The sequence below is a fragment of the Heteronotia binoei genome, chromosome 18 (assembly GCF_032191835.1).
Source record: "Heteronotia binoei isolate CCM8104 ecotype False Entrance Well chromosome 18, APGP_CSIRO_Hbin_v1, whole genome shotgun sequence".
Lineage (NCBI taxonomy): Eukaryota > Metazoa > Chordata > Lepidosauria > Squamata > Gekkonidae > Heteronotia > Heteronotia binoei.
This window is the reverse complement of record NC_083240.1, coordinates 45,726,746-45,739,612: the sequence shown is the minus strand read 5'-3', so window position 1 is coordinate 45,739,612 and position 12,867 is coordinate 45,726,746. Positions and strand designations below refer to the sequence as shown.

Below are 12,867 nucleotides of genomic sequence, written 5' to 3'. Positions count from 1 at the left end.
ACCATCCTTTTTATGTTTAATCTATTTACAGATAAGGTGGTTCAGAAAGCTGGCAGATTCTCCATCATCAATAAAGCTGTTGACAACTTTTCTTGGGGTGCTCAGTCTAGTTTTGGAAGGTATCAAGGGAGCTTTTCCTGGAAGGGGACAGTTTATGATTGTACCTACGTTAAAATGTCTGGTCAGTTTTCTTCCCCTCCCACCCAACTTCAGAATGATGGGTGTGTTGTTGCTGTTTTCTCCGCAGTGTATGCACACAAGCCGGAACCCCCCCAGTATTCCCACACAACTCGGTTCCCTTCAGCCATGGTGGTCACGGATACCAGCAGCATCAGTTCCTTAACCAATATGTCTTCCAGTAAACAGGTAAGTGGTGATCAAAAGTCCCACCTAGGAAGCTCTCCCAGAAATGCCAGGGGGTTCGAAGCAGAGGCTAGAGAGCTGCTGCTTTATGTCATGTTCTGGGGTTGTCCTCCTAAACCATCAACAGCTTTGGGGCACATCCAAGGTTGCTAAATTTCCTGAAGTGAAGACCCTGAAACTTGGGAGGGAGTGGGGGACAAAGGGGTGGGGCCCAGCAGATCAAGTTGTAAGGTCCTAACCGTTTTTGGTAGGCAGGGATGGTTTTGTAGAAAAATTGGTGGTAGAGCTCATTAGCATAACTCATTAGCATATGCCACCCCTCCCCCCAGCCAAAAGCAACCCAATGCAAGTAAGAAGAGTCCTGGGCGAGCGAGGTCTGCTTGGGTTGGCAAGAGATCCAGCCAGCCCAAGCAGGCCTCGCTCACCTTGGGCTCTTCTGAGCCACCCCTCCAATCAAAAGGCCAGCAAGCTATCCACCACCCAAAATCACATAAGAAGTGGGGAAAGGGTGGTGAGGGCTTCTCCAAGGGTTAATGAGGGTTGCTAGGGGTGTGGCAAAACCCCTGGTGGCTGGCTGGCTTCCCACTCTTCTAATCCAGGGATTGTTATGCAGCTGCACCTCCTATTCAATGGGCAAGGTAGGTGGGGAGGAGGAGAGGGGGGCATCAGAAAGGTTCAGGAGCTGTGCTCCTGTGAGCTCCTGCTGAATCTGGGGCCTGCTGGAGAAGAAATTCAGGGTTTAAATTATGCACATTTTATTTCTATGTTCTGTTTATGTCCCACCTTTCCTCCAAGAGTAGTGTTTCAGCCTCACAACAGCCATCGATTAGGCTGAGAGATGTAACTTGCCTCCGGCCTCTCAATAATCCTTGTAGCTGAGCGAGGATTAGACCAGAGGCTACAGACAGATAAAAAGACAGCTCCTGTTATTTCTTGTGGGTGAAGAAGTCGGGTATAACCTAAAAAGAGCTCGTGTCGGAACCAGAACAAAGCTTGAGTCCAGTCAGGCACCTTTAAGACCAACAAAGTTTTATTAAAGGTATATATAAAATAAAGTGAATTCAGCCAGCTCTGAATCCACCAAGGACATTCCATGGCAAGAAGAAACAGTCACAAACAGCACAGGCAACTCAGTTTATACACTCTGGCCATGGTTGACCATGCCCCCTATAGTCAGCAGCAATCCCTCCTATTGGTCTCTCCAGGATCCTTCATTTGCATTTTCTGGAAGAAATGCCTCATGTCCTGATTGGCCAGTTCTAAGAGAATGGCCAATCAGAGTGCAGGCATCAGGATCCGGGAGAGTAATGGAAGCATTCTTCAAGCTCAGGCCTACTGACACAGCAAATTGATAACAGGCCTGCTTAACAGTGAACACAGCAAATACAGAACAGTATAAGTTTCTATGAAGAGGCACACTTATTTGGAGACAATGAAACGGTGCAATGCAGATTTATTGTAAGTGGCCATTGGCTGTCACAATATCAGGTTAAACACAGTATCATAAAAAGCATCATAAAAAGTGGTCAAACAGAAATAAAAAATGGTCCAATAAACATACAGAACAATGGGTTAAGTGGGTTATAATGCAACAATTACAACCTTAAATGCATTGCTAAAATACTAACATAAAAGCAGTTAAGTTTGGGGAGGGACGGTGGCTCAGTGGCAGAGCATCTGCTTGGGAAGCAGAAGGTCCCAGGTTCAATCCCTGGCATCTCCACTAAAAAAAAGGGTCCAGGAAAATAGGCGTGAAAAACCTCAGCTTGAGACCCTGGAGAGCTGCTGCCAGTCTGAGTAGACAATACTGACTTTGATGGACCGAGGGTCTGATTCAGTAGAAGACAGTTTCATATTTTCATATATAAGCAGAAGGTCTCAGGTTCAATCCCCGGCATCTCCAACTAAAAAGGGTCCAGGCAAATAGGCGTGAAAAACCTTAGCTTGAGACCCTGGAGAGCCGCTGCCAGTCTGAGTAGACAATACTGACTTTGATGGACCGAGGGTCTGATTCAGTAGAAGACAGTTTCATATTTTCATATATAAGCAGAAGGTCCCAGGTTCAATCCCTGGCATCTCCAACTAAAAAGGGTCCAGGCAAATAGGCGTGAAAAACCTCAGCTTGAGACCCTGGAGAGCCGCTGCCAGTCTGAGTAGACAATACTGACTTTGATGGACCGAGGGTCTGATTCAGTAGAAGACAGTTTCATATTTTCATATATAAGCAGAAGGTCCCAGGTTCAATCCCTGGCATCTCCAACTAAAAAGGGTCCAGGCAAATAGGCGTGAAAAACCTCAGCTTGAGACCCTGGAGAGCTGCTGCCAGTCTGAGTAGACAATACTGACTTTGATAGACGGAGGGTCTGATTCAGTATAAGGCAGCTTCATATATTCATTAAGTTGCTAAAATATCTAAACACCATAATGCTAAGATAATAGCTAAACTATTAAGTTAGAAATGTTATAAATCCGATAAACCAATTTGTGGTAAATATCAATATACTATAAAATTATAGTCATCTAAAATAAAGTCAACTAATCTGAGGAGGCAGTTTTGACTCTGGTTTTTTTAGCAGCCAAGAAAAAAAGAGACACTCTGTGGGTGACAAATGGATCAGTATCAGATAACAAGAAAACCAACTTATCAGTGCCAGAAGAAAATTTACGCCCTGCTAACAGATTATCAAATGAAACAGAATTTCCTCAACCATTACATATGGAAGGGGGGGGGTTAGTTGACAGGAAGGGCCAATTAGAGTCCAGACATTTGGACAAAATGGAAATGACCAGTCCATAGAGTAGTAACCCTCAGTAATGCAAGCAGTGAGCAATAAGCAGAATAAAAACCCCTTCCTTAAAGAGCTTACAATCTTGACAGTGGAAGAGACAGCAAAGGGAATGCAGAGGAGGAAGGAAATGGGGCAAGGGAAAGAAAGAGAGGCACAGCGGGACGGAGACAAATCTGAGGACGCCTAACATGTTCCTGGGTTTCATTTCTGCCAACGCGGATGAGGACGAGAAGAGGTTCAGTTTTGAGGGAAAGAGGTTGTAGCTCAGAGGCTGTTTCTGCCCTTTGTATGCAGGCGATCCCAGGCGCAGTCCTTCATATCACCAGTGAAAGGATCTTGAGGGCCGGTAAAGACTTTTATTCAGGGCTTTTTTTTTTAAAGAAAAAGCCCAGCAGGAATTAATTTGCATATTAGGCCACACCCCCTGATGCCCAGCCAGCCAGAACTGCATCCCTATGCGTTCCTGCTAAAAAAAAAGCCCTGCCTTTATTTACCTGAGAGCCCCTGTCAGTTAGAGCAGGCAGCACTAGACTAGGTGGACCAAATGCTCTGCCTTGGGATCAGGCATCTAGTCCGAAACAGCAGTGGTGGGGTTTTAAAGAAGATGAAGCCACTGGTAGATTGATGGGCTTTTGCCACAGGAGAGAAGAAGCTAACTTGAAGCCAGAGGATTGGATGTCAGGGTCAGGTGAGGATAACTTGGCCTTGGGACCACCTGACATGATGGCACCTTGGAACGCTGTTGGTGCAAAGTGAGGACTCCCTGCAAACACACACGGCTCATGCTCTACAGGATGGAAACGCTTTTCCAGCCCAGACAAAAGGGCCTTTCTTTTTTTAAACGCAGCTCTGCAGATTGTGGGAAATATGTGGCCTCTATCGATTAGTAGATAATTAGGAGAGAAAACCTTGAACTTCTTAACAGATAAGCGCCAGGCTTTTAAAAAGTACATTGGCATGCCAAAAAAAGAACGGGGGGAGAGGTGGATTTTGGGGGAAAGAGCTTGGATTCTCACGCAGTGGTGGCGTTTCCTGGAGTGAGCTGAAATGCTGTGGAGTAGTCTGTAGGTTCTTGCAGCTGTGGTTTGTGTGAGTGTCGATGTGTCGAAGGTCTCAGGTCCAATCCCTGTCACCTTTGCTTAGAAGGACCAGGTAGGAGTTGATGTGAAAGATCTCTAACCAATGTTTCCTCTGAGCTGAGCTAGTGTGAGCTAGCTCACAGTTTTTTAGCCCCCAGCTTACACACTCTTGTCTTAGCTCTGGAAAAATAGCCCCAGAGCAAACTAATTTCATGCAGCAGCTCACAACTTTAATGCCAGTAGCTCACAAAGTAGAATTTTTGCTCACAAGACTCCACAGCTTAGAGGGAGCATTGCCTCCAACTGGAGACCCTGGAGATCCACTGCCAATGGGAGTAGGTCATACTTCCCTTTGGGAACCAAGAGACTGAGACCGATTTTGCTTGTTCTGGGTGGAGAGCCCTTTTGCTCCAGGGCTTCTCTCTGTTTTCGCACAAGCAGCCCCTGAGCTGTGAGTTGGCGCGAGCGAGATCCTCTTACAAGTGGTTTCTGCTTGCTGCGGAAAAGTGGCACACCAACTCACAGCTCCGGGGCAACTTGTGTGAAAACAGAGAGAAGTGCCGGGAACAAAAGGCTCTCCATCTGGAACAAGCCTAGTGCAAAATCAGTCTGACTCAGTAGGAGACAGTAACACAGTTGATGTGTTGTTGGTGATTCATCCAGCCTGGAGAAAAACTTCTGGAGCCCTTCGTTAGGGTTTTTAGCTTCCTGAAGGATTGAGACAAAGGGCATGTCATTCCACCCCATCGCTTGATGACTCTATGCCAAACACATCTCCCTCCATGTTGGAAGCAGAGAGTGTCCTTTCTCAAGGCCGTTTGGTGCCCTAACCCTGCCGCCACTGTTGCTGGTTTTCCCACCCTTTGCGGGGAGCAGGGGAAAGCGCCGGCTGACCAATCTCCATCACTCAAGCAGCCAGGCGCATCCACAAGGCCAGGGAATACCATTTCCTTTGAAAGGCGCTATCGATTCATCTGCCAGGCGCTCAACCCTAACTTGGCCCTTGATTGATTCTTTGGCCTCACCCTCCCGTTGACTTTGATGCTTGCTTGTTGGAACAGGCATTCCCAGGCGCAGGAAATGTCCCCTTAATCAAAGCCTGGCAAGACGCTACTTGCTTGGCCTGCCAAGGAGAGGCTGACGAAGCCCCGAATTCTTCAGTGGCGGAGAAGCTTTCATCCTACGTTAATGCAGAGCCAGCTGCAGGGATCAGCAGGAGTCCCTCTCTCATGTACCTTAGTTTTATTTCTTCATCAGGATTTTACGAACTAGAGAAACAAAAATAGTGCAATAGTCATAATAACAATAAATTCTAGGCAGAGGTGACAGGGATCTCACAATATAGTGGGTGCAATGCAAGGAGGAGGTGCCGTTGTAGTGATCGTCGCTCTTTTATTAAGTACAGCGAAACTATAGCATCTTAGCGTACAGCTGTGTAAATTACAAAACCGCTAAGAGACACCGCTAAGAACCTGGAAATCTTACAGACACGTTCTGGAGAGCCAGTTTGGTGTAGTGGTTAAGCGTGCGGACTCTTATCTGGGAGAACCGGGTTTGATTCCCCACTCCTCCACTTGCACCTGCTAGCATGGCCTTGGGTAGCCATAGCTCTGGCAGAGGTTGTCCTTGAAAGGGCAGCTGCTGGGAGAGCCCTCTCCAGCCCCACCCACCTCACAGGGTGTCTGTTGTGGGGGAGGAAGGTAAAGGAGATTGTGAGCCGCTCTGAGACTCTTTGGAGTGGAGGGCGGGATATAAATCCAATATCTTCTTCTTCATCATCTTCTTCTTCATTCTGAACCTTGTTGATCTCCTGTGAATGTACTGTAAAGACTGGGTTCCAGTGATAAATAAGCCTCCAAACTGAAGAAAGATGGATGAAACGTCTTGATATCTAGAACAGATGTCTTTGGAAGGGCTTCTTTAGTTCCATGAACTAAATACTGGAAAATTGCCACTCCTTGGTGATTGGAAAGACTGCTTTTGAACTGTCTTCCATTAATGTCTTCTTGCTACATGCTCTTTGAAGTTCTATGTGCAAGCTTTGTCAGGACACCACTGACCTTTACATCACACTGTTTCGTTGTTTAAAATTTATGGCGTCTCTTAGCGGTTTTTTTTATTTACACACTTTTATTAAGTTCAGCGTGGTAATGGCTGAACTCAAGACTGAAGAACTGGGCCAAGGGGGCCAACTATATACACTTCAAGGTTCCCGTGCAAGGATGTCATTGGGTCATTCAGACCAGCAGGGGCCCGTGATTGGAGCAGGGCGGCAGCGATTTGGATCCTCCTGCCCATTGTTCCTGAGAGCCCAAGCTCAGGCCTAAAGGTTCCAATGAGCCAGGCAGGAACACCATTAATTATCCACAACCCAGTCTACATACACGATCTCTTTGAAAAAAAAATTCTTTACAAACTTTCTTGGAGTGTATGATTAGTGTAATAAGAACATAAGAGAAGCCATGTTAGATCAGGCCAATGGCCCATCCAGTCCAACATTCTGTGTCACACAGCGGCCAAATATATATATATATATATATATATATATATATATATATATATATATATATATATATATATATATATATATATATACACACACACACACACACACACACACTGTGGCTAATAGCCACTGATGGACCTCTGCTCCATATTTTTATCTAACCCCTTCTTGAAGGTGGCTATGCTTGTGGACGCCACCACCTCCTGTGGCAGTGAATTCCACATGTTAATCACCCTTTGGGTGAAGAAGTACTTCCTTTTATCCGTTTTAACCTGTCCGTTTTATCCGTTTTAATGTACTGAGAACCGAGACGGTTTGAAGGCAACATAGTTTATTCAGTAGCACATTACAAGAGAGGGAACACGCGGGCCGGGCCCCGCTTATATACATTACCCAGAACAGCCCCCTCATCCGACCAGGCCAATCCTGGTCGGTCAAACTTTCCGCCACAGATCTTAATGGGCGGGGCGACAGGTGAGCTCCATCCGGGGACCCGGGGGTCGCCTTCAGTCGCGATCGCCATGCGGCCTGGTCCCTTATGTTCAATACATAACAATTAGCAACAAACTTACTTGGAGTGTATGATGAGCAATAGTTGGGCCTGAAAATGTCAAGTTGCACTGAACGATGACAGAGCCCCTGGGCATGTGTGGGGTGTTTCTCCCTTGCCACTGAATTTCCACAGCTTGCACAGATATGTGCTACTCGAGAGCACAGGACCTTTGCTTAATCAGCCAGAGTTGTGTCGTGGTTAGAGGGAGAAGGGACATCGACACCTCACAAAGTCTTCATGTCCAGTTGGGGAAGAACATCAGACGTGCAATCTATGGGAGCTTTCCGCTTCCCAGTCACACAGCGGCTCTTCTCTGCTTTAGAGGCTAACCTGCAGGGAAACAGCTAGATTTGAATCCAGAGGCATCTTAGAGACCAAAAAGATTGCAGCGTACAAGCCCTGACCTGGAGAGCCCCAGCAAGCCCCATCTAGTCAGATCTCGGAAGCTCAGCAGGGTGGACTCTGGCAAGTACTTGGGTGAGAGACCTCCTTGAAATACCAGCAGGGCAGGCTGTATTCAGCCACCTCTCTAAATATCCTCCTAGCCCCCCATAGAGGTCAGTCACCAGAGGTTGCTATGACTTCCAGGTGAGTGTGCACATGCGCGCACACACGTGCTCATAAAAATACAAAATAATTTCCAAGATTGCAGAGTGTAAGCTTTCAGAGGGAAAGGAAGGCTTTGACTCCCAAAAGCTTCTGCATCACCACCACCACCCCCAAAAACTTGTTGGTCTCTAAGGTGTGGCTGGACTCGAATCTGGCTCTTTTTTTGCTCATGATCGAAGCAAGCAGGGAAAGCAGCTTTAGCCTCTCCCCTCAGCTGTTTTTGCATTTGCAAACCACATGAGGGAGCTACTGTTGGCATCCTGGTTAAAAGCAATCCCCTTCCATGGCCACGGGTGAGTTTCACAAGGGAGCAGTTCCACCTGGCGGTTTGCAAATGGCAGAGGGGGGGGGGGAGAGGCTAAAGCGGCTTCTCCCTGCCTCCTTTGGTCGCAAGCAGAAAACAGCTGGTGCATGTCCAGGAGGCAGGAAACTCCCATCATGCATCTGATGCAAAGTTTTCCCCCAGCAAACATAAAGGCTTTGTAATGTGTAGATGGAGCCTCCGGCTGGGAGGCCCAGGTTCGAATCTCTGCTACGCCATGGAAGCTCACGGGGTGACCAGGGGCCTAGAGGAAGGACAGGCATCAAGGGGGTCACCAACTACCATTTCAATCCTCTACCCCATGGAAGTAGAACCAAGCGTGACTCAGGCTCAAGGTTTGCACGGCCAAAACCAAATTTTGTCAGGACGCTGCAGAATTCAGCTGGGAGGTCACTTCACTGTGAATGGAACTGGATTACAGAGATGCGAATTCCAATCACTGTTCAGCTGTGAAGCTCACTGAGGGACCTTTGGCCTGCTGCCAGCTCTCAGCCTGACGCAGCTGACAGGGTTGTTGTGAGGATAAAATGGGATGAACTTCATTGGCGGCAGCTTCTCGGAGGGAGAGGTGGACTATGCAGGTTATGCTCTGAAGACCCACAATGCAACTAAACTGCTGAAGTTAAGCAGGTCAAGTGGGTTAGCACCCGGTTGGGAAACCTCTTGAGAGCCTAACATAGATTGCCATGAAATATAACCAGGGCTCTCTTTTTTTTGTAGAAAAAGCTCAGCAGGGATGCATTTGCATATTAGGCCACACACCCTGACATCATCATTGTTTCACACAGGGCTTTTTTTTTGCAGAAAAGGCCCAGCAGGAACTCATTTGCATGTTAGGCCACACCCCCTGATGCCAAGCCAGCTGGAACCGCGTTCCTGCTCAAAAAAAGCCCTGAATAGAATGGTGTAACAAACTCCCCAAATCCTGCTTCCCAGGTCTTTTATTGCTCTCCAGCAGGTGAAGACTTTTGTTTCACTTGGCATGCCCCCAATAACTGTCACTGGCCATCCTACTTGATTCTGGAGTTGCTGGCTTATGTGTTTCTGTTCAATTATTCCATCATTTTAAATGTTGGTTGTAGTTGCTCAAGCGTTCTAATGTTTTCAGGTGCGCCACTCTGGGGACCCTGGTTGGGTGGAAAGGTGGCATAAAAATGTTTTAATATAAAAATAAAGTGTGAGGAAATACTCCCCTTTACACTTTTCAGGCATGGCTGCCTTTTCCTCCAAAGTAATGCTTTGTATGTATGTGACTTCTGAGTTCTGACTCTCTTTCCACTTCTCACCTGCCCTCTCTTTTCCCCCAGTGTCCGCTGCAAGCCTGGTGATATTCAGCATCTCCCTTCTTCTGCATGGAGCAGCCAGAAATTGTTTTTTCCCAAAACATCCTGCCATTAACTGACAAGGGAGGCTGGAGACACTGAAGCAAAGCTCGGACAGATCGCCCAGCCTCATCATCGCAAGGAGCCCATTAAACTGAGAAGCAGTGCCGGAGTCTGAAAAGATAAGCCTTTTGGTGACTTGTCATGGCAGCCATCCAGGTGCAGTTCCCAAAGATGGGGCAATCCCCCCCCCCCCCCGCAGTATTTCCCAAGACTTGCCTTCAGGACTCTGCAAGTCTTTTCCTTCCAGAGGGCATTTGTCACTTCCCAAGAGAAAGAAGAACAAAACGGGCACTGAGAAGGAGCCGGAGATGGTGGAAGATCAGTCATATTTATAAAGTTACATTCCTCCACGAAAACCGAAAAGTTTGAGAAGTCAAAGCTGTTACTTCAGACTGGGAAGGAGGACCCCCCTGTGCTGTTGAACTGAGCCAGTGAATTGTAAATACAAGGCAATTCCCTCCCCTCGCTCCTGTCCTTCCTCCCCCCCCCCAGGCCCACCCACAGAGATTTATATTAAAGAACGCTACTGTTATCCAATGGATGTATACAAAATTAAGTGCAATCTTCCCCACCTGTATATAGATTTCTTATTATTTCCTTCTCTCTTTTTTTTTTGTAAGGACAGAGTTTAATTTGCAACTTTTCCTGATATTTTTTGAATGAACCGAAGAAAAATAACATAGTCAAAGCACAGTTACTTGCCAGCATTTCCTTTGTGTATTTTGTGTATCAAAAAGGGTGTGGCGGTGAATGTATCTTGGGTGGTTTATGGCCCGAGAGGTCAAAAGACAGGGCCCAGGTGTTTTAAGAGGCCGGGGAGTTTACCTACGCTCCATAGACAAACTGGCTGATCCGATCGTTTTCCTACAATTTTATTCAATTTTGATTGTTAAGGGGGGCATCAAGAAGGCATCAAAATATGGAAGAATAATGGTTTTTAAAAGTTATTTCTCCTCTTCTGTCACAATAGACAATAACTGCTCCATCTCCAGCAAGCAAATGTTTGCAAACGCCATATACTCCCCCAGTCAGTGATCTTGCAACGTATGCTCCCTCTAAGCTGTGGCATCTTGTGAGCAAAAATTCTACTTTGTGAGCTACTGGCATTAAAGCTGTGAGCTACGCATAAATTAGTTTGCTCTGGGGCCATTTTTCCTGAGCTAAGACAAAAAAATGCGTGAGCCAGAGACTAAAAAGCTGCGAGCTAGCTCACACTAACTCAGCTTAGGGGGAACACGGCTTGTTGCAGCTATTTCTAGTTTGTTAAACAGCTGGTATAACTAATGCCTACAAAAAGAAGGAAAAAGGAAGGGCACACACAGGAAACAAGAACCTGTGAGAGCAGGAGAGGATCTGAGGTCCACAACACCCTCATTTCCACCTTGTCCTTTGCAGCTGGGAGACTGCTCCTGAGGCTACATCTGTCCTTGGGCGTTTTCACACTGACCTTAATCGGCAGCGACGCCCCTCTTCACCGCGCAGGATCTGCGCGGATTTCGCACCAATTGCCACGGAGCACCCGGAAGAGCCGCAAAGTCCTGCGGCTTTTGCGGCGCAAATGGAAACTGGTTTTTGGCAGTTTCCATTTGCGCCGCAAAAGCCGCGGGACTTTGCGGCTCTTCCGGGTGCTCCGCGGCAATTGGTGCGAAATCCGCGCAGATCCTGCACGGTGAAGAGGGGCGTCGCTGCCGATTAAGGTCAGTGCGAAAACACCCCTTGTGTCTATAAGAACATGGGTAACGAGTGAACAGACATAAGCAACTCATGTTTCATCTGCAGCTGAACACTGGTGTGTTGACAGTGCTATCATTTTAACTACTCTCCAACTGCCAGTGGATTTTATGGCACTGGAGAGTAGTTAGGGATGACACGAGAGATTAGGCACGGTAGAATCCGGCTCTGGAAAAGCCAGTTGTCTTTGCCCTGTGCCCTGCCATTCACACAGTCCCTGCCCTGCTGCCAGGAGAGGCGTAAGCCACACGTGCCAGAGGAGCATTCAGACGGCTCATGCGCGTGTGGGGCGGGTGCATGGGGCCCTACATATGTTTTAGAGATTTGCTACTATGAAGTTCTTGGTAGCTATTTAAACCAGTCCCCGCACATTCTAAGACAAGGGTGGTATGAGCGGGACTCGGGGCAGATGTGCACGTCTGATTGTGCACATTAAATATGGGTAGAAGGCATAGCTAGGTCAGGCTAAATCTCTTTGGAGAGCCAGTTTGGTGTAGTGGTTAAGTGTGCGGACTCTTGTCTGGGAGAACCAGGTTTGATTCCCCACTCCTCCGCTTGCACCTGCTGGAATGGCCTTGGATTAGCCATAGCTTTTGTAGGAGTTGTCCTTGAAAAGGGCAGCTTCTAGGAGAGCTCTCTCAGCCTCACCCACCTCACAGGGTGTCTGTTGTGGGGGGAGAAGATATAGGAGATTGTGAGCCGCTCTGAGACTTTGATTCAGAGAAAAGGGCAGGGTAAAAATCTACAGTCATCTTCTCTTGTGTGATCACACCCACTGAGAGGACTTCTTGTTATGGAGTTCAAGGGGTCTTACTTTCAGGACTCAAAGCATCATCACCTGTGAAAAGAATACCATTTTTAAATAGCTGTGTGTAATCTCTGCATCACTCATTTGCTGCTAAAAACTTGCCTTGCTTGATGTGTTACTCTTTTGGCTCCAACTTGGCAAGCAATTTCCTCATCAATGGGAGAAGACAATAGAGAGGATAGTTACAGGTAGGTCGCTGTGTGGGTCTGAAGCGGCAGAACAAGGTTTGAGTCCAGTGGCACCTTGCAGACCAACAAAGTTTTATTCAAGGTATGAGCTTTCATGTAAGAAGTGTGCTTGCACACAAAACCTCGCAGTTTCTTGATCCTTAAAAAACAGCATCACAAAGCCGGGAGGGGAACTGGAGGAAGCTGCACTTCAAAATGTGCCTGCAAAGCAAGTGGTGGAGGTGGGGGGGGGACAGAAGCCTGGGGGGTGGAGCAACACCAGTGAGAAATTGGTAAGCATCTATAAAATCAGGTGATTAACACAATTCTTATAATAAAGCTAACAGGAAGCCACACTTCAAAATGTGCCTGCAGTGGGCAATAGATCGCTTGCCCCAGGGGGAAAGCAGACGCCAGGGGCAGAGCAATGCTAGAGAAATCCATCATTGTTTTACAAATATGTCTCTTGCGACAGTGGCAGGGTGGTATGTGCTCTCCTCAGAGCCTGCCTTCCCTTGCAAGGTACAAGAAGGCACTGGAGGCAGGGCAAGGGGC

The 12,867-nt window shown here is 47.3% G+C and overlaps 1 protein-coding gene across 4 annotated transcripts in view; it reads left to right on the top strand.

Annotated features, from left to right (window-relative positions):
* Positions 1 to 10,299, top strand: part of HNF1B (HNF1 homeobox B) — a 121,780-nt gene extending 111,481 nt beyond the window's left edge. For all 4 annotated transcript variants that reach the window (XM_060259423.1, XM_060259420.1, XM_060259419.1 and 1 more), the window contains exons 8-9: positions 248 to 366; positions 9,529 to 10,299. In XM_060259423.1, the coding sequence (XP_060115406.1) occupies positions 248 to 366; positions 9,529 to 9,549 (140 nt within the window). In that variant the 3' untranslated portion in view covers positions 9,550 to 10,299. The remainder of the gene's footprint in view (positions 1 to 247; positions 367 to 9,528) is intronic.
* The last annotated feature ends 2,568 nt before the right edge of the window (positions 10,300 to 12,867 follow it).